Source organism: Camelus bactrianus, chromosome 3, assembly GCF_048773025.1.
Source record: "Camelus bactrianus isolate YW-2024 breed Bactrian camel chromosome 3, ASM4877302v1, whole genome shotgun sequence".
NCBI classification, from domain to species: Eukaryota; Metazoa; Chordata; class Mammalia; order Artiodactyla; family Camelidae; genus Camelus; species Camelus bactrianus.
The window spans coordinates 71,307,853-71,329,138 of NC_133541.1; the positions used below are offsets into that span (position 1 = coordinate 71,307,853).

The 21,286-nt window shown below is 36.2% G+C and overlaps 1 protein-coding gene across 1 annotated transcript in view; it reads right to left on the reverse strand.

Moving 5' to 3' along the window:
• SLCO6A1 (solute carrier organic anion transporter family member 6A1) overlaps positions 1–20,113 on the reverse strand; it is a 76,138-nt gene extending 56,025 nt beyond the window's left edge. Inside the window, exons 1-4 of the mRNA XM_074354909.1 lie at positions 19,328–20,113; positions 5,840–6,097; positions 2,484–2,669; positions 749–845 (exon numbers count right to left, since the gene is read on the reverse strand). Of these exons, the coding sequence (XP_074211010.1) occupies positions 749–845; positions 2,484–2,669; positions 5,840–6,097; positions 19,328–19,646 (860 nt within the window). The 5' untranslated portion in view covers positions 19,647–20,113. The remainder of the gene's footprint in view (positions 1–748; positions 846–2,483; positions 2,670–5,839; positions 6,098–19,327) is intronic.
• Between the last annotated feature and the right edge of the window lie 1,173 nt (positions 20,114–21,286).

Genomic DNA, 21,286 nt, shown 5'->3' on the forward strand with positions numbered 1-21,286 from the left:
AAACTCTCATAAATATGGACAAATGCTCTTTCAGAAGGATGGTAAGAATACAAAATGGACCCAGTACCTCTGTTTAAAAAAATAAATAAACAAATAAATCTAATTACCTACTCCCATTAAAGGGGGGAGGGTATAGCTCAGTGGTAGAGTGCATGCCTAGCATGCACAAGGTCCTGGGTTCAACTCCCAGTACCTCTGTTTAAAAAAATAAATAAACAAATAAATCTAATTACAAAATGGAGAAAGGACAGTCTCTTCAATAAATGGTGCTGAAAAATAGTCAAACTCTTAAATATAGGAAGCAGAACAGTGGTTGCCAAGGGCTGAGGAAGGGCAAAATGGGGAGCTGTTGCACAATGGATACAGAGTTTCAACTCTGCAAGATGAAAAAATTCTAAAGATCTGTCACATAACAATACGCATATAGTTAATACTACCTGTATTACACACTTAAAAATGGTTAGGATGGTACATTTTTTACTATGTTTTTTTTACCACAATTTTTTAAAAAGCTAGATATAGAATTAGTAGTAAGGTGGTCATTAGAAGTAGTTTTTGAAGTTATATTTCAACCAGCAAAGATAAAAATGCATATTTAGATGTATTTATATGTACATATATATGCATATCCATCACATTTACATATATTTCTCTTTAAAATGTCTGTTACAATATATGTATTCACAAGCTACACTATCTAGCCAATAAATATATAGAGTGTAAACAAAAAAAGGCAAAAACAGCTTACCTTTCCTCAAAAGAACTATTCTCAGAGGTCTTAATTAAGAGTGCTCCTATCGCACGACCCAAAGCATATCCGAGGATTCCTGAAGCTTCCACAATGCCTATGAAATGAATACTGGACATCAAACAATTACATAAGCCAGCTTTGTTGTAAAAATATAAAGACTACCTCGCTGAAATGGATCACCTCTGAAAGGTTCATACCATACTCTATTAGTCTCCAAAGAAACAGAACCAGTAGGATATCGAGAGAGACAGAGAGAGACAGAGACAGAGAGAGACAGAGACAGAGATTGATTGACTGATATTTTTAGGAAGTGGCTAATGAAACTGTAGGGCTAGCAAGTCCAAATTTGTAGGGTAGGCTGGCAGGCTGGAAATTCACATAAGAATTAATGTTACAGTCTTACATCCACAGGGCAGGCTAGCAGAATGGGAAAACTCAGGTAGTTTCTAAATTGCACTTTGGAGACAGAATTGCTTCTTTGGGAAACCTCAGTCTGTCCTGAAAGGCTTCCATCGATTGGATGAGTCTCACCCATATTATGAAGAGTTAAACTGCTTGACTCAAAGTCTAGTGATAATAAATATTAGTCACATCTAAACAATATCATAGAAACATCTACAATGGTGTTTGACCAAACAACTGGTTGCCATAACCAGCCAAGCTGACACATAAAATTAATCATTATACATATTACTCAGTGCATGTATTAGAGAAATACAGTTAACTTCATAATTCAGTATACTTATTTAATCTACATATTAATGTGATATAAATATATTTATATTCATATAAATTCAACAGATCCTATTTCACTTTAAATCGTAGCGCTAAAGCAAAACAATACTTTAACATAGATATTGCCTTTGCATCCTTCACCTCAGTTGTCAAGGAGGCAAGAGGTGGCAATGAAGCAAGCTACTCTCTGCAGTGTACAGATGTGTGTTTTAATTGCCATTCAGTAGAACCAAAAGTAAAACAATCACATTTGTTGCCACCATGAGCCAACACTAATGAATCACTGCAAATTTTTTTTTCTAAAAGCAAACATAAATATGAATGTCATCTACTTTATTGATATGACTTTCCTTACCTATGGTGGAAAAATGATTATTTTGATGCAAAAATGCTATTTACTTTTCACTCACCTTCACAATAAGCATGTAAAAACAACTTTAAAATTGTTTTTTCAAAAGTGATGGTTAGATAAACCTGTATAAACAGGAGATTTATCAGGACAAGAAGCTAGTGTAATATAAAGAGGCACTTATTATTCTGAGATATACCCTAGGGTTACTTACTGTATGATACTCTAGCATAAAACACTGTAAACAGAGGATACTACACTGTTGTTAATTAATTAAATAGCATATCACTCCCTTCTTTGATAGAATGAACAAGATTATGTTTTCACTAACTTCAAAAATATCAAACCTCCCCAGAATGATTAAGTAAGCTAATGTACGTAAAGAGCTTAGTGCAGTAATGATTATTTCAGCACCACATAGAATCTGGCTCTAAAGGGGCATAAAACAATGTTTTTGCCCCTTTTTGACATGATGGCAGCAACATCCCACTACATTCCCGAAGTTTAAACATACATAAACATACAATCTACTCAAGCAACTTAATCTGGTAACTTGAGATTTTTTTCCCTAGAAAAATGAACTGCAGCCTATACAGTTTGATATGATGAAAATATATATAAATCATACGAGAAGGGGAAAAAACTTGCCTAGATAAATACCAGCTGAGTATGCGGCAACGCTGTTATAAATAAAGACTACTCCAAGGACACGAAGAGGTACTCCTGCTATTCCCTGCACACTCTGCCCAAGGATGAAGAAAATCATGTCTTTTGATAGGAATGATAATGAAGTTTTCTTGCAATCATTGACAATCTTCACTTCTTTGCAAATATCTTTTGAAAAGTTAATTATATTTTGTTAAATGAGTCAAAAGTTAAACACATGACAAACATACAGTATCTTTTATGATGTGCTTTACCTTTTACAAGCTATTTCCAACATTATGTTTTTATTTTAGTTAACATTTCATTTATATTGAATGTAGTAGTTCTATAATCAATCATCATGTTTTAAGACAAAAAGCAATGATAAAAGAACATTTGCCGGAATACAAGGAAAGATGCACATACTATAAACCAAATATAAATGTGTATGCATGATTATACGCTTATCACACACTTATGTGTACACAGGTATACATACACATACACACACACATATGCCTCTTAAATTTGGCATCTGGTACCCCTGAGTTTTGACCCTGGGGTAAAAGTATTTCCGATGTTTTAATATCTGAATTATTAAAGATTACCTTCTGAGTTTAGTTCTAGATCCATTTCTTCTGCAATTTTCACATTAACTTTCTGTTACCAGTTTCCCATTTTAGACCCACTGACTTCTAGAATATAAGTTCATAAGGACAAGCCATTATACAATAAAAACTTCTCTCTACTTGTCATATGGTTATATACTAGATTTTAAATTCCTTTAGGTGACAGTCTATTTCACAGCTTTTTAAAAAAAATTCACATGGCTGTAGAACAATAGTAAATAAATGTTTGTTGGAATTGTATTTGTTATCAGATTGATAGATCCAGGCAATGCTATTAGATCATTCTGACTGTATCTATTTTAATTGGAATTTAACAAATGCTCTTAAAATATTATTGTGGAAAACTGGTAAAGGTATAGATTGCAAAATAGGACACCAATAGAAATTTTCAGCTGACTCTGTATCCATACGGAACGATACTTGATTCCATATCAAATAGGAAGAAGTCTCCAGAATTGTGATTCAAAACATTGATGATTCAGTTTTACATAGACATATTAACTTGGGATGATAGCAATATCAATGTGACATTTCCAACACCCTATCCTCTTAGTTCCTTGAACTCCTCTCCTTCCATGTACTTGTACTCCACTGACCTAAGCTACTGACTTAAACTTTCAGAAACAGTAACTACAAACCTTTCTTAATTGCAATTTCAAGCTGCCTACACTCAAACTATATTTATCTTTTGGGTTAACTTCGCCTAATAACCCAATTTCAACAATCCTTAAAACCCACCAAGACCTATAATCCATTGATCATGCTACTTTTCACTATACCAATGTTCCCTTCATCTCCTTTCTTCTCTCACTGTTATCTTAACACCTGTAAACTCCTGCTCTCTTTCATATCACTTCAACCATGGATATGCTGGGTGTTCAAATATATGTCAAGATCCAGAAACTAAAGATCAGAGAGTGACAGAACTGTTTTCATAAACTAGTGGAGAAAATTAGTTTTAACTTCTCAAGGATTTGGTAGAGTATGATTTCTACATGTTAGCTGAGGCACACGAGCTGAGTACAAAAAACTGTGATGGGGTAGAGTGGACAGAAAAATGGAGTGGGAGGTGGTGGTAAATAGGCTGTTCCATAGAGGGTCAAACAAGTCACATGGGGAGACGAGGCTAGCAGGTAACTAGGAACATAGAGAACAGAATAGGAAAGATAGCAGAAAACAGTAAGAGAAGGATCTCAAAAAAAAAAAGGGATACAGGAAGAAAATATAGAAATTCAAAAAAAAACTTACATAAACTGAGTATGGACACAAAGTAGAAATTTAGTTATGTAAGAACTAAACTTTTAAAGAAAATAAGTAAAATAGCTGCATAGTTAGGTGTATGAAATGAGCACTTCTACTTGCAAAAACTATTTACTTCATTTCTAACCTTCTATTCCCAAGTAGAGGGTTCCCAGTAAATACACTGAATAGGTGTTGTCAAATGAACTGCAGATTTCTAATCACAAGCAGAAAATAAAATATATAGAATCTAGATAATATAAAGAAGACACAAAGAAAGGAGTACTCCCATTACTCATCAAGCAGCATTTTTAATGACTCAAGCAGTGATTCTAACTTTTCACCCTTTCTGGCTGGAACAGGGTTAAGGGAAGAATAGGAGTAAAGTATTCTCCATTCCTATCCTTCCATAAGCCAACTTCTAATTCAATTAGCAGTCCATTCTATAAATATAATAAATACATCACAAATATGTTTTACAAATTAATAAATATACTTATTCTACATATTTATAGTTTATAAATATATTATGAATATAAGTAAATATTAATTACTTCATAAGTCTATATGATATGTATCATGTTATATATTTATCATATGAAATATGTAATACATAGTTTAGTTATATTACATAAATTATTGAACTTAATGTGAAATATTTTAATTTTTGTTGTAAATACAAAGCATAAACACACATTACAAACACACTTTTAAACATCATAAGCATGCTTCCACACATACACACACACGAGACATCCTTATTCTTTTTCCATCATGTCTTGCTAAAGCCCAGTTTAAAGTTTTCAAAATAAGTAAATGCATTCCCATATTTTTATAAACCTATATACAACAAGAAAGTACCCATCACAAAAGTGTCAGAAACAGTGCTATGAAACTTCAAATAGCCTTTACCTACTGGGAATAGTAAAAAATTGTGGAATAAATTGAAAAAAAATGAAGAAAGCAAAGAAACCACCAATCTTTTTAGATTAAAAGTCCTATGTCAAAGTGCAGCACCCATTTTGAAATGACAGAAGTAGCTAGAAAAATTGTGACTTTTTTGTATGTGTGTAAGTTTGTTTTTGTTTGTCTTTTGTACTTGTGAATATGTGTGTTCAGGTCAAATAAAGGGATCAATTAAATTATCTTGTGGAAGACATAAGGAATTACCAAAGCACTCAAAATATTTATAATATATATGAAAATTGATAAAAAGAAAAGCAATTTCACAAAATAACTATCCCAAAATATTATTTCTTCTTCCTAGGCCCATCTCTTAGATGAATAGGTAGATGATCACAGTAAGATGAGAGAATGGCATGTGTGCTATTAGGGAGCTACCATTAATCAGCTTAATAAATTTGATCATATAAATAGACATAGATGAATGAGTATACAGACAGATAAGTATCAGTCTATTTTAAGTTTCTAGAGCCAATGGTTTAAGCTAATAATGATTTGATGTATCAATAGTAGCTTTTAAAATCTTACCTTCAGTTACTACATTCATTTGATAATTTCTACCACTAAGGTATGGAAAAGCAAATAAAAGTGATCCAAATCCTACTAAAAAGGAAGAAACTGCAATCCATCTTGGTATGTTTCCTTTCCCTCCGCAGTATGCTATAAACACAACTACCAGGCAAAATGAAATATCGTAACTCAATGACAACACAAGACTCCCAATGGTTGTCAGATGATTATCCTGAAAACTGTTGCTGCTCAGATTTACAAGACCAAACACAATACCTAAAATGTGAAAAGAAAAGAAGAAAGCAATAATATGCATAAAATTATTTTTACAAAGACAAAGTAAATCATTAAAAAATGAACAATTTACAACGATTTAAGTTTATTTTACGTTATTCTGAATGTTTGAGATCTATAAGCACATAATTCCTTTTCTAAAACACTAATAGGTCTTAATCTCTATGAAATATTTGCTACTTGAATTTTTTAATTAATTTAAAATTATATTTATGAGTAATTTACTGAAAAATATGCTCTTTTTAATCATCTCACTGTACTGATCCTATATTTTAATGTATTATGTTTCAGTTAAAATGTATAGCCTGTTGCACAGCAAAGGAAACTACACACAAAATGAAAAGACTGGGAGAAAATATTTTCAAATGATGCAATCAAAAGGGCTTAACTTTCAAAATATACAAACAGCTCATACAACTCAATAACAAAAAATCAAACAACCCAATCAAAAAAGGGCAGAAGGCCTGAACAGACACTTCTCCAAGGAAGACATACAGATGGCCAATAGGCACAAGAAAAAATGCGCAATATCGCTAATTATTAGAGAAATGCAAATCAAAACTACAATGAGGTATCACCTTACACTAGTCAGAATGGCCATCTTTAAAAAGTCCACAAACGAAAAATGCTAGAGAGGGTGTGGAGAAAATGGAACCCTTCTATGTTGTTGGTAGGAATGTAATTTGGTACAGCCCCCATGGAAAATAGTTTGGAGATTACTTAAAAAACTAAAAATAGACTTACCATAATTCAGCAATCCCACTCCTGGGCATATATCTGGAGAAAACTCCAATTTGAAAACATACATGCACCCCAATGTTCACAGCAGCACTATTTACAACAGCCAAGACATGGAAGCAACCTAAACGTTAATTGACGGATGACTGGATAAAGAATATGTGGGGTGTGTATATACATACTACTCAGCCATTAAAAATAATGAAGTAATGCCATTTGCAGCAACAAGGATGGACCTAGAGATTATCATACTAAGTGAAGTAAGTCAGACAGAGAAAGATAAATATCAAAATATCACATGATATCACATGTGGAATCTAAAAAAAAAATGAAACAAATGACCTTATTTACAAAACAGAAATGGACTCACAGATATAGAAAACAAACTTATGCTTACCAAAGAAGAAGGTCGGGGGAGGGATAAAGAGGGATAAATTATGAGTTTGGGATTAGCAGATACAAACTACTACATATAAAATAGATAAACAAGGTCCTAATGTATAGCACAGGGAACTATATTCAATATATTATCATAACTTATAATGAAAAAGAGTATGTGTGTATATATGTATGACCGAATCACTATGCTGTACATCAGAAACTAGCACAACAGTGTAAATCAACTATACTTCAATAAAAAAGAATAAATAACAATCTAATCTTATCTCCCATCTAGAATAGGAAATAAAATGTTGAAAAAGTTGAAGCCCAACATGTACTTCTCAAATGCATTCTTCTTTCTCACTCCATAACCCATACCCTACATCTGAAGTTTACAATTTCTAAACCATTTTAACACTTTTTTTTGACAATGTATTCATCCTTAAACAATGTAGAGTATCATTTGTCATGTGTCTATCTCTGGGGTTAGGGTATTAACTCCCCTTCTAATTCAGGAATATTATATAACCAAATTTGTACAGTTATCTTCCACAGCACTATAAAATAGTAAGGGAAAGAGAAAAAATTAAAAACTGAAATACACACACACACAAAATGTATATGTTTGTGTGTGTGTACACATAAAACAAACAAGAAAAATGCCAGCTGCTAGTTATTCTTCTAAGTGGTTATGAGACCACAGTCAATATTTATTAACTTCCTTATTCCATTATTCACCCTCTCTTCTTCCCCTTTATCTCAGATAACATACATAGGTTGCAATCATAAAGCATATGCCTCCACCCTACAGAACAGTGCCCAAACTTTTGATTGTTGTCTCCTAGCTGAAGCCTCATCTGAGTCTTCAATAGGACATTATAATTACCAGTAAGGCCAAGAGTTTCTGGTTACTGAGCTATGTAGTAAGACCAGTGAATTCCATGAATATGAACTTTCTGATGTACTTCTTTTGCTGTAAAATGAGTTCCTTCATTAAAAGCAAAATGATCAGGATGGTGTATAAGGCATTTATTAAGTCCAATTACAGTTGTTCTGGCAGAACCATGGTGATAAAAGAACCTAGATCTACAATAAATATCTATTTCAGTGAGAAGAGATTATCTCCCACTCTGTAATAGAAGTAGATAACATAATCAACCTGCCTCCAGGTAGCTGGTTGGTTTCATTAGAGGATGGAGTTATTTCCTGGATTGTATTGCAATTTTCCCACTGGCCATTCAGGTACTCAGAAATGCAATAGCCAGATCAGTGCTGGTGAAGATAAATCCTTGCATTCAGTTCTCCTACAACTTCATCCTTGATGCAATTGTCACTATAAATACAAGTCCATTGAACAAGACAAACAATGGCAAAGGAAAGAGGCTGATTAATAATCACAAGATGATCTAACCAACGAGGTGAAAGACTTATACACGGAAAACTATAAATCATTGATGAAGGAAATTAAAGAAGACTTTAAAAAATGGAAAGATATCCTGTGCTCCTGGAATGGAAGAATCAGTACTGTTAAAATGGTCATACTGCACAAGGTAATCTACAGATTTAATGCAATCTCTATCAAATTATCCAGGACATATTTCACAGAACTAGAACAAATCATAATAAAATTTATATGGAACCACAAAAGACCTAGAATTGCCAAAACATTACTGAAGAAAAAGAAAGAGGCTGGAGGAATAACTCTCCCAGACTTCAGACAATACTACAGAGCTACAGTAGTAATCAAGACAGCATGGTATTGGTACAAAAACATACGTATGGACCAATGGAACAGAATAGAGAGCCCAGAAATGAACCCACAAACTTTTGGTCAACTAATCTTCGACAAAAGAGGCAAAAATATACAATGGAATAAAGACAGTCTCTTCAGCAAATGGTGTTGGAAAAACTGGACAGCAGCATGTAAATCAATGAAATTAGAACACTCCCTTACACCATACACAAAAATAAACTCAAAATGGATCAAAGACTTAAACATAAGACAAGATACAATAACATCCCAGAAGAAAATATAAGCAAAACATTATGTCACATACATCTCAAAAATGTTCTCCTAGGGCAGTCTACCCACACAAAAGAAATAAAAGCAAGAATAAACAAATGTGACCTAATTAAACTTACAAGCTTCTGCACAGCAAAGGAAACCATAAGTAAAACAAAATGATAACCTACTGAATGGGAGAAAACTTTTGCAAATGATGAAACCGACAAAAGCTTGATCTCCAGAATATATAAGCAGCTCATATGAATTAATAAGAAAAAAACAAACAACCCAATCCAAAAATGGGCAGAAGACCTAAACAAGCAATTCTCCAAGGAAGACATACAAATGATCAACAGGCACATGAAAAAATGCTCAATATCACTAATTATCAGAGAAATGCAAATCAAAACTACAATGACACCAGTTAGAATGGCCATCATTCAAAAGTCCACAAATAACAAATACTGGAGAGGCTGTAGAGAAAAGGGAATCCTCCTACACTGCTGGTGGGAATGCAGTTTGGTGCAGCCACTGTGGAAAACAGTGTGGAGATTCCTGAAAAGACTAGGAACAGACTTATCATATGACCCAGGAATCCCGCTCCTGGGCATATATCCAGAAGGAACTCTACTTCAAAAAGACACCTGCACCCCAATGTTCATAGGAGCATTATTTACAATAGGCAAGACATGGAAACAGCCTAAATGTCCATCAACTGATGACTGGATAAAGAAGATGTAGTATATTTATACAGTGGAATACTATACAGCCATAAAATGACAACATAACACCATTTGCAGCAACATAAATGTCCCTGGAGACTGTCATTCTAAGTGAAGTAAGCCAGAAAGAGAAAGAAAAATACTATATGAGATTGCTCATATGTGGAATCTAAAAAAAAAAAAGAACAAATACAAAACAGAAACAGACTCATAGACATAGAATACAAACTTGTGGTTGCCAAGGGAGCAGGGGGTGGGAAGGGACAGACCGGGATTTCAAAATTTGTAGATACTGGCAGACATATGCAGAATAGATAAACAAGATTATACTGTATAACACAGGGATATATATACAAGATCTTGTGGTAGCTCACAGCAAAAAAAAAAAAAAATGTGACAATGAATATATGTTCATGCATAACTGAAAAGTTGTGCTTTACATTGGAATTTGACACATTATAAAATGACTATAACTCAATGAAAAAAAGTTAAAAAAATCACAAAATGATTATCTGTCTACCTTGTTACTGAGAAGTTCCTCTGCAATAGATTTCTTTGGTGAACATTCACATAGGATAACTTTGCCTATTCAGAGAGACCTAATACTTACCCAACCCTTTCCTAGTTATCAAACAGCCAAACCAGTAAGCAATGGCAGCATAGTATCTAGGCAATATCAACTCTTTAATATTAGTCTTGCCCAGTGGGAGGATTTCCTTTTCCCTCTGTTTTTCAGGGCTTTAATGCTATATATAGAATTATACTACAGCATACTTTTGCCTTCAAAAAAACCACAAGTTCATAAAAAATTATGTTCTTTCTTAGTAATGGGAGGTGTAAATGAAGAAATTTTTCCTTCATTTGAGAACATGTAGCTCTGCACACACCATACCAATTGGTCCCTAAAGACAATGCTGAAGTCACAGGCAAATTTTTGGTGTATAAGATAAGATATTATCTCCAGGACAGATTTTTTGTTAGTCATTCTGGGAGAGGCTGGCATCTAATTCCAGTATGAGTCTAGCAATAAGGAGTGGTAAAGTCAGCCATGGGGGCAATCCTCATTCCCTTAACTCAGAAGAAGCAAATTCAGTGGCTCCAAACAAGGAATTGCTTTTTTTTCAGACAAAGGAAAAGTAGCTGCTCCTATTGGAAAATGAGGTTTAGAATTTTAGGATTTATGGTTGTCAGATTTACTGAATTCCACTCAAATGCCTTTGTCCCATTTCTCAAGGTTCCACTCCTCTCCAATCAATGCCCCAACTCTCAGATAAGTGATCTTGTGAATTTATGAATTTAACTTATGTTGTAATTTTACAACTGTGAATTAGAGTTGGTACTGTTCCAAATATGTAGTATGTGGCTAAAAGTGGTAAGACTCTCACAGAACCATCAGAGAAGCTCATACATTTTCTAATTATGTCCTAAATTTCTCATTTTCTTCCTGTAAATTGTTCAGGACAATGAGAAGCATTGACCACAATCTTTGTGGTCAAAAGTTCCACCACAGGAGTCAATTGCAGAAGCTACTAGTCTCCCAAGTCTTGCCTCTAATAAGACCTTTATACCAGGCAACATTTTAAATAACTCTTTTGTCACTACATGCCATTAATTTCCAGTGTACCATTTTCCACAGGCACAAACATTGCTTTTTTCATTGTTTTCAAGCTTAATGAGGTCAGAAAACCAATTCCAGATTCCCATCTCTGAGGGATGATTTGCTTGTATTTTTCCTAGTTCAAAGCCTGGTATGGAATACTACATAAAAAATACGATTTTTATAATTTATAGACAAATTAGTTTTATTACACTGATAAAGCTAAAATTTCAGTCAAAAACTTTTCAAATATCTTTGTATAATATATGATGATATTTACAAAATGAAGGAGTATTATACCTGCTATACACCCATACAGTTTAACCAACCTCTTACCATACTTACCTCTAATGAAACGTTATTCATTTTTCTTCTGAAGAATATATTTTTAATATGATCTTATTTGTTCTTATAAAATTAACTGCAATTCATTAAAGTTGCTTTTTATAGTTTTGCAGTAAAGAATTGTCTCAGCAGGCCTGAGTGCTCAAAAAAGGCCTGACTTCAAGACACACAGAAGCTTGGCCTGGTTTCTTCTGGACTTTGTCTCGTGTGCCTTTTCCCATTGCTAATTTCAATCTGCATCTTTTCACTGTAATAAATCATAACCATGAACGTAACACCTTCTTCCAAGTCCTTCTAGTGAATCATTCAGTCTGAGTGAGGTCTTAGGGATCAGCAATATAGCAGTTAATAAATCTAAAGTTGTTAAGGTCTCCAAATGACTCTTCACTGCAGATCATAGTATTTTAATTGAGAAAACACTCTCTACAAGTATGTAAGTATCTAATAAACTTAGAGAAAACACTACTAAATAATGTCTTCAGTTTTATTTTTGTACTGATGTATTTTGGCTAAAATACTTCATTCAGAGAATCTTTCTTTGACAAATACTTTATAAGAAAAAATTCAAGTAAGTTGTCCCCAATTATGATTATTTTGAGTGTTTCACCAAATTTAAGTGTGTAAAGCCACAGACCTCCTTAATTTCATTCTATTATATGAAAATGAGTCATTGTAATTCAGTATACTAATATAAGAACAAAAGCCACATAAACATCAAAATGCAGAAAAAGCATTTAATAAAATCCAGTATCTTTCCATAACAAAAACACTCAATGAACTACGAATAAAAGTCAACTTCTTCAATCTGATGAAGTACCTATATGGAGAACCTACAAAATACTTACAAATTTAATTAGAGTTACAGTATGACCCAGCAATACAACTCCTAGGTATAAACTTCAGAGAAATGAAAATAAGTACCCACACAAAAACTTACAGACATTTCTATTTCCACATGTAAGGAACTTAGAAGTCACCTATTTCCTAACATGTAACAAAACTGTTCAGACTGAAAAATTAACAACCCATCTTGGATAAATAAAAGAAGGGAAGACACAGAGCAAACCTGACAAAATTTTTAATTTGTCATTATAATTCATTAGTCCATACATTTATATATTTTGCTCCTTTTATTTTTTAATTGATGTATAGTTGATTTACAATGTTGTGTTAGTTTCAAGTGTACAGCAAAGTGATTCAATTATGTGTGTGTGTGTATATATATATATATACACACACACACATATATATCTTCTTTTTCAGATTATTTTCCATTATAGGTAATTATAAGATATTAAATATAGTTCCCAGTGATATAGAGTAAGCCATTTTTGGTGATCGATTTTATATATAGGAGTGTGTATATGTTAATCCCAAACTCCTAACCTATCCCTCCCCCACTCTTTCCCCTTTGGTAACCATGAATTTCTTTTCTGTCTGTGAGTTCATTTCTATTTTGTAAATAAGTTCATTTGCTTCATTTTTTTAGATTCCACACATAAGCAATAACATATGATATTCGACTTCTCTTATCTGATTTACTTCATTTAATATGGTAATCTCTAGGTCCATCCATGTTGCTGCAAATGGCGTTATTTCATTCCTTTCCCTGGCTAATATTCCATTTTATATACACACTGCATCTTCTTTATCCCTTCATCTGTCAGTGGAGATTTAGGTGGCTCCGTGTCTTGGCTATTGTAAATAGTGCTACCGTGAACATTGGGGTGCATGTATCTTTTTGAATTAAGGGTTTTTTTCCCCAGATATATACCCAGAAGTGGGATTGATGGATCATATCATAACTCTATTTTTAGTTTTTTCTTGAGAAAAAAAGAACAGAGCTGGAGAAATCACGCTTCCTGACTTTAGGCTATACTACAAAGCCACAATAATCAAAACACTATGGTACTGGAATAAAAACAGACATATAGATCAATGGAATAGGATAGAAAGCCCAGAAATAAACCCACACACTTATGGTCAATTAATCTACAACAAAGGAGGCAAGAAATATGATGGACTAAAGACAGTCTCTTCAATAAGTAGTGCTGGGAAAACTGGACAGGAATGAAATGTAAAGGAATGAAATTATAACATTCTCTAATATCATACATAAAAATAAACTCAAAACAGATTAAAGACCTAAATGTAAGACCAGATACTCTAAGGATACTAGAGGAAAACATAGGCAGAACATTCTTTGACATAAATCACAGAAATATTTTTTTGGATCTATCTTTTAGAGTAATGGAAATAAAAACAAAAAAACCCAAATGGGACCTAATTAAACTTAAAAGCTTTTGCACAACAAAGGCAGCCATAAACAAAATGAAAAGACAATATACAGAATGGGAGAAAATATTTGCAAATGGTGTGACTGACAAGGGATTAATTTGTAAAATATACACACAGCTCATACAGCTCAATATCAAAAAGAACATACAACCCATCAAAAATGGGCAAAATATCTAAATAGATATTTCTCCAATGAAGACATCCACGTGGCCAATGCGCACATGAAAAGATGCTCAATATCTCTAATTATCAGAGAAATGCAAATCAACACTCCAATGAAGTATCACCTCACACCAGTGATAATGGCAATCTTCAAAGTCTACAAATAAATGCTGGAGAAAGTGTGGAGAAAAAGGAACCCTCCTACACTGTTGGTGGGAATGTAATTTGGTGCAGCCACTATGGAGACCAGTATGGAAGTTCCTTAAAAAACTAAAAATAGAGTTACCATGAGTCCAAACATTTACATTTTGTGTTTGATTTCCAGAAATATCTGCTGTATGGTTAAAATAAATGGCAGTTTCTTTTAGGGCTTTGATAGGAGCCCTTGAATACTCAGACCATGACCTGAGCTGAGAGTTAACAAATCAAAGTTTGTCATTTTCTCTTCATAACTGCTTAAGGAGACACAAAAGACTCCATTGAACACCAGAGTCCTTATGGACATCATTACCACCATAACATAAAGTACAGCATCCACTTGGCTTTCAAGGTATGTGCTTCATTTGAAAGGTCATCCCAACCAAGCACAGGTGTTAGCTTGATTAATTATGATGCCACTACATGCCAAGAACTACTACCGATCTGATCAAAGAGCTCAAATTAAAGGCATAATAAAACCAATCCTAAAATTCCATTCTTTATAAATATATCTTCTGGGCTACTGTTGATATCAATTTCATAAAAGTGTTGATCCAATCAAAAGAGAGAAACCACATAGTAATTTGAACAGGAAAAGTTTGATATAAAGAATTATTAACCTACATGCACCCCAATGTTCTTAGCAGCCAAGACATGGAAAAAACCTAAATGTCCATCGACAGATGACTAGATAAAGAAGTTGTGGTAAATTTATACAGTGGAATACTACTCAGCCATAAAAAAGAATATTTGCAGCAACACAGATGGACCTGGAGATTGACATTCTAATTGAAGTAAGCCAGAAAAAGAAAAATACCATATGATATCACTTGCATGTGGAATCTAAAAAAAAGACAAATGAGCTTATTTACAAAACAGAAACAGACTCACAGAATATAGAAAACAAACTTATGGTTACCAGGGGGGAAAAGGGTGGGAAGGTGGGAAGGGATAAATTGAAAGTTTGAGATTTGCAGATACTAACTACTATATAGAAAATAAATAAACAATATGTTTATACTGTATAGCACAGGGTACTATATTCAATAATTTATAGTAACCTATAATGAAAAACAATATGAAGATAAATATATATGTATATGTATTACTGAACTGTTATGCTGTACACCAGAAATTGACACAACATTGTAAACTGACTATACTTCAATAAATTTAAAAAAGATTGTGACAGCTGGCAAAGAAAAATATCTAAAGGGCTTAGGTCCATTTTCACAGAGCAGGCAAAAAGGATGAGTTTGGAGCAAAAAGGCAATAAACTGATACTGATACTGATACTGATACACAGAGGCAATAAATTGACAAATGGATTCTGAAAGAGTTTGTATTGGCATCCAACCCTACATAAACTCTTTCAGAAAAAAGAAGAAAGGAACACATCCCAATTAATCAATGAGGCCAGTACAACCTGATACTGAATACAGACAAAAGCATTCCAAGTAAACTATAGACCAGCCTTCTCATTAAAAAAAATTCTTTGCAAAATTTCGGCAAATTGAATCCAGCAATATATAAAAAAGATAATAGGCCAATAACAAAGGTTTATCCCCAGAATGCAAGGTTGGTTAAACATCCAAAAATCAAAAAACACAATATATAATGTTAATAAAATAAATAAAAGAGAAACATATGATGGTCTCAATAGCTAATGGAAAAAAACACTTGATAAAATTCAACACCACTGATGAAAATTCCTAACCAACTAAGAATAAAAGGAAACATCTGCAAACTGATAAAGGTCATCTACAGAAAATCTGCAGTTAACATATTTAATTGTGAAACGCTAAATGATTTCTACCTAAAAACAGGAAAAATAAATGAACATCTCTTTTCAAAACTTCTCTTCAGCATTGTACTGGATGTCCCAGAGAGTGCAACAAAGCAAGAAAAAGAAATAAAAAGCATACAGATTGGGAAGAAAGAAGTAAAAATGTCCTAATTCAAGATTACATGATCATGTAGTTAAAAATCCTAAGAAATCTGCCACAAGACTTCTAAAACTAGTAAGTTAATTTACCAAACTTGCAGGATAGAAGACCTAAGTAAGTAAGTAGATATATCATAGTCAGGCATCAGAACATTTAATATTGTTAAAATGTCAATTTTCTCCAAACGTATAGAATCAAAGAATCCCCAATTAAAATCCCAGTAAGCTTTTTTTTAACAGAATTCAACAAATTGATTCTAAAATTAATGTGGAAAGGCAAAGTATCTAGAATAGCCAAAACAACCTTCAAAAAGAACAAAGTCAGAAAAATATCTGATTCCAAAACATACAATAAAACCAGAGTAATCAATGCAATACAGTATTTGCATCAATTAGACATATTAGGTCAACAGAACAGGATAGAGAAGCTAGAAATAGACTCAGAGAGAGATCAGAATTTCAGCAAAAGTGCCAAGGTAATGCAATGTGTTAAAAGACAGTCTGTTTGATATATCATGCTAGAATAGTTTCTATATGGAAAAAATGAATCTTGACCCTTTCCATACACAAAAAAATCCATTCAAAATGGGTCAGAGATGTAAACATAAGAGCTAAACCATAAAACTTCTAAAAGACAACAAAGAAAATCTTAATGACACTGAGTTAAGCAATACTTTCTTTGATAGAAAACAAAAAGAATGAACAATTAAAAATTAATAAACTGGACTTCAACAAAAGAACACTTCAAGAAGACACAAGAAAATGGAAAGACAAGAAAAGGCAGATCTGTGGGGAGAGGGAGAGAGGGAGGCAGGCAGGCACCGCCTGAGTCTGGTCATAAGAAATGATTAAAAAAAACCCATATTGAAGTTCAACATACAGAATGAAGGACCCATATACGTTAAAACTTACATGGACATAAGAAGTGGGAAAAAATGAGGAACTGCTGCAGATTAAAGAAGTCTAAAACAAGACAACTAAATGTGACGTGTGTTCCTGGACTGAATTTTGTACCGAAAAGGAAAAGGAGACAATGCTGAGACAGTTGGCAACATGTGAGTGGGGCCACCAATCATAAAGTGATGGCAGTGTCACACTGGGATTCCTGACTGGGCGGGCTGATTATGTAGGAGAGTGTCCTCACTTTGGGAAGATACACACTAGAGTATTGAGCAGTAATGGGCCCCCATGTCTGAAAAAGTCTATATGTATAGGACAGAAAAGGTGAAGGAACAAATGTGGTAAAGTATAAACAACTGGAGAATCTGGGTGAAAGGGAGGCAGGAATTCTTTGTATTACTTTTGAACCCATTCAGTGCTTTTGAAATTGTTTCAAAACTGTTTAAAATGTAACAATAAACAATAAATAGATTATTTGATAAATAGATAAGTGAAGCGATATACCATATTTATGAAAGTAAGACTCAATATTATACCCAAACTGTGCTAATGATCTGTATGAAGTCAGTTAACAAGTAGGGGAGCTAAAAACCATTCACTGCAACTGCTTATTAAAAACCTTTACTGGCTCCACATTACCCACCCACCTAGTAAGGGGACAATGCCTGTAAAGCACCTGACTTACTAACCTAGTACATTAATGGTAAGTAAACGCCTTTTAGTATCCCGTCAAAACTCAGTCTGGTATTTAAAGACCTTCATAATGTGGCCACAATTTGTCTTTTCCTTTTTTTTTTTTTTACTCATTTATGTATTTAATACAAATTTATTGTCTTTTCTGCCTCAGTCACTATATTAGGTCCTGGGGAGACACAATGAATAAAATAAATTTAATTGCCGTTTTCGGTGGTTAGGTGAAACTCTTATCCAAGCCAAACTCATCACTAACCATTCTGAAAAAGGGCTTTCCTGTATCTCAATGTTTTTCATTTCCTTATTCAATAAACATGCAACTACATTCCCAGTTATCACTGTACCCACTTATCAAGGCACGATTCAAAAGCTTCTTTCTCAAAGAAACTTCTTTGATGATTTCTCAAGTCAAATAATGACCATTTATTTGTTCCTCTCATATAGTTCTTATTACATATAGCCTTTTTACTTAAGTTATTTAGACAAAGAAATTTAGAGCAGAAAGAGATCATGTCTGGCAAACTCCAGTACCATTAGTGTAAACCGGTTTGTAAAGAATCTAGGTTTAATAGGACTGGTGAGGGCTGTGGCCAAGTAAAGAATATACGCCCCCGCCTTTAAAAGCATTCGAATTCACATTCTTCTTCAAACTGTGGGCAAAGGTACACCTTCTAGTTGGGTTCTCTGATATAGACTGAGGTCCCACTCCACCTCCTCAGCTCACACATAAGGAAACAAGATCCAGGCAGGAAGTACCTTGGCCAGTGTGTCTCAAAGTTCTGGGCAGAAGCAGAAACAACCTGGTGGTCACAGACACTGTTTTCAACTTTTTTAATCCCCCAGCTGATTCAGCCTTGAGTGACTGAATGTCTCAGGGTTGGTGACCAAACACAGGTTAAATGACTCAACAGTACGCTCTCTGCATCTGGCTATCTGGAGGCCAGGCCCCTTTCACTCACACTGTGAGGTGGGATTGCCTCAGTCAGGTGCCTGATGAGGTGAAGCTGTGACCGGAGCCCATACCCAAGGGAGCGGCCGTTTAACCTGCTTTGATTCCGGACATACCTCGACAACGCTGGGGAGTGCAGCGACATCAAGCCGGGCCCCCACACGGTTCTCCACACACACACCTAGCCCCTTCCCCCCTCCCCCACGTAGGCAGACCCCTGGCGCCCCCCTTCGCCCCCAACAAAGCCTCTCCTCTACCCAGCCCCCACCTCAGGCTTACCTTGAGAGATGACCAAGATGCAGAAAAAAACTAGGAAGAAGCTGACGTTGTTAAAACACGGACAGCGGGGAATAACCACACAGCCTAAGCCGCAAAGCCCCTCCAAACTCTCTTTCTGTTGTTCTTGTACCTTCTTGGTACTGGAGGGCGAGGTGTGAGACAGGTTGCTTTCCTTTTCTTGTAATTCTGCCTGGCTGGCTGGAACGGTCCTCAAGCCTGTGTTTTCTTCCCCAGCTTCCCTGGCCTGCAAGGGCTTGTGGACCTCGGCAGGCTCAGCCTGCGAGGCCTTGGGCTCCACTTCCGCTAGGTTTTCCTGCATGGCGCTCCCCGGGCCGGCTGGGGCGGGGTCATGGCTCACGTCGGTCCGCGCAGGGCGGGCGGGGCGCGGGCGCGGCTCCCACTGGCGCAGAGCGGCCTGCTCTTCGAGCTCCAACCGAAAAGCCTGCGAGGCTCGGGCGTGGGGGCCAACGGGGCATCCGCAACCCAGACCTCCAGAGGGAACGTTTCTCCTTGGGCAGAGGCAGACGTCCCGTGGGGAGGTTGACAGTTGGCCCGGCTGACAGTTGGCCTGGGAGAACTTCCAGGGCTGTATAATTCTTTGCTCCCACGTGGGGGAGGAGGAGGGGTGGGGAAGCTAGTACTGCTGGATTCTGGTAACTGCTCACACAGACAGGGAACGCCACAGTAACTCTAATGGAAAGTATCCATTAGATGGTTTGATTCACTAGCATCAGAGGATGAGAGGGCAGGACCAGAGATGGCAGGACCAGGAGAGGGCAGGCCCAGGAGCAGGCAGGACCAGGTGAGGGCGGGACAGGTGAGGTCAGGCCCAGGAGAGGGCAGGACCAGGAACTGTCAGGCCCATGAGAGCACAGGACCAGGAGAGGGCAGGCCCAGGAGAGAGCAGGACCCAGTGAGGGTAGTCCCAAGAGAGGGCAGAACCAGTAGAGGGCAGGTCCAGGTGAAGGCAGGTCCAGGAGGGGGCAGGACTAGAAGAGGGCAGGCTCATGTGAGCACAGGCCCAGGAGAGGGCAGACCCAGGAGAAGTCAGGACAATGTTAGGGCAGGCCCAGGGTAAGGCAGGAACAAGAGATCAGGCCCACGAGAGTGCAGGACCAGGTCAGGGCAGGCCCTCTCCTGGGCCTGCCCTCACCTTGGCCTGCCCTCACCTAGTCCTGCCCTCTGCTGGGCCTGCCCTCACCTGGTCCTGCCCTCTCCTGGGCCTGCCCTCACCTTGGCCTGCCCTCACCTAGTCCTGCTCTCTCCTGGGCCTGCCCTTACCTGGGCCTAAACTCTCCTGGGGTTGCACTGACCTGAGCCTGCACTCACTTGGGCCTGCCACACGTGCGCCTGCCCTCTCTTGGTTTTGCCCTATCCTGATCCTGCTTGCACCTGGGCCTACCCTCTCCTGGGTATGACCTCTCCTGGGCATGCTCTCACATGGTCCTGCCCTCTCCTGGGCCTGCCCTCACCTTGTCCTGCCCTCACCTGGGCCTGCCCTCACCTGGGTCTACCTTCACCCTGTTCCGCCCTCTCCTGCGTTTGCATTCTCCTGGACCTGCCCTCACCTGGTGCTGCTCTGCCCTCTCCTGGGCCTGCCCTCTCCTGGGCCATTCCTCTTCTGGGCCAAATATTATTAGATCTCTCTGCAGTGCTTTACGATACATATCATGCCTTTCTTTAGCACTTTACTTTAAGCCATCTTATTCAAGAATTAGTTGTATTTTGATTTCATTAAACTAGGGCTAAGAATTGTGGTAGGAAAGGTATGTTTTCTTTGTGTCTTTTCTAAGACTTATTCAGTGTATGACAGATCTTTGTGGACACCTCCCTTAAATATTGATGTCTACCTATTACACAAAATTTGCTTTCTCTTGACTCTTATCTATAGCTTACTCTTCCTGGCAACACAACTCCTTTCTTTTTTCTTTTGCTCAGTTTTCCTTCTCTATTCTAGTG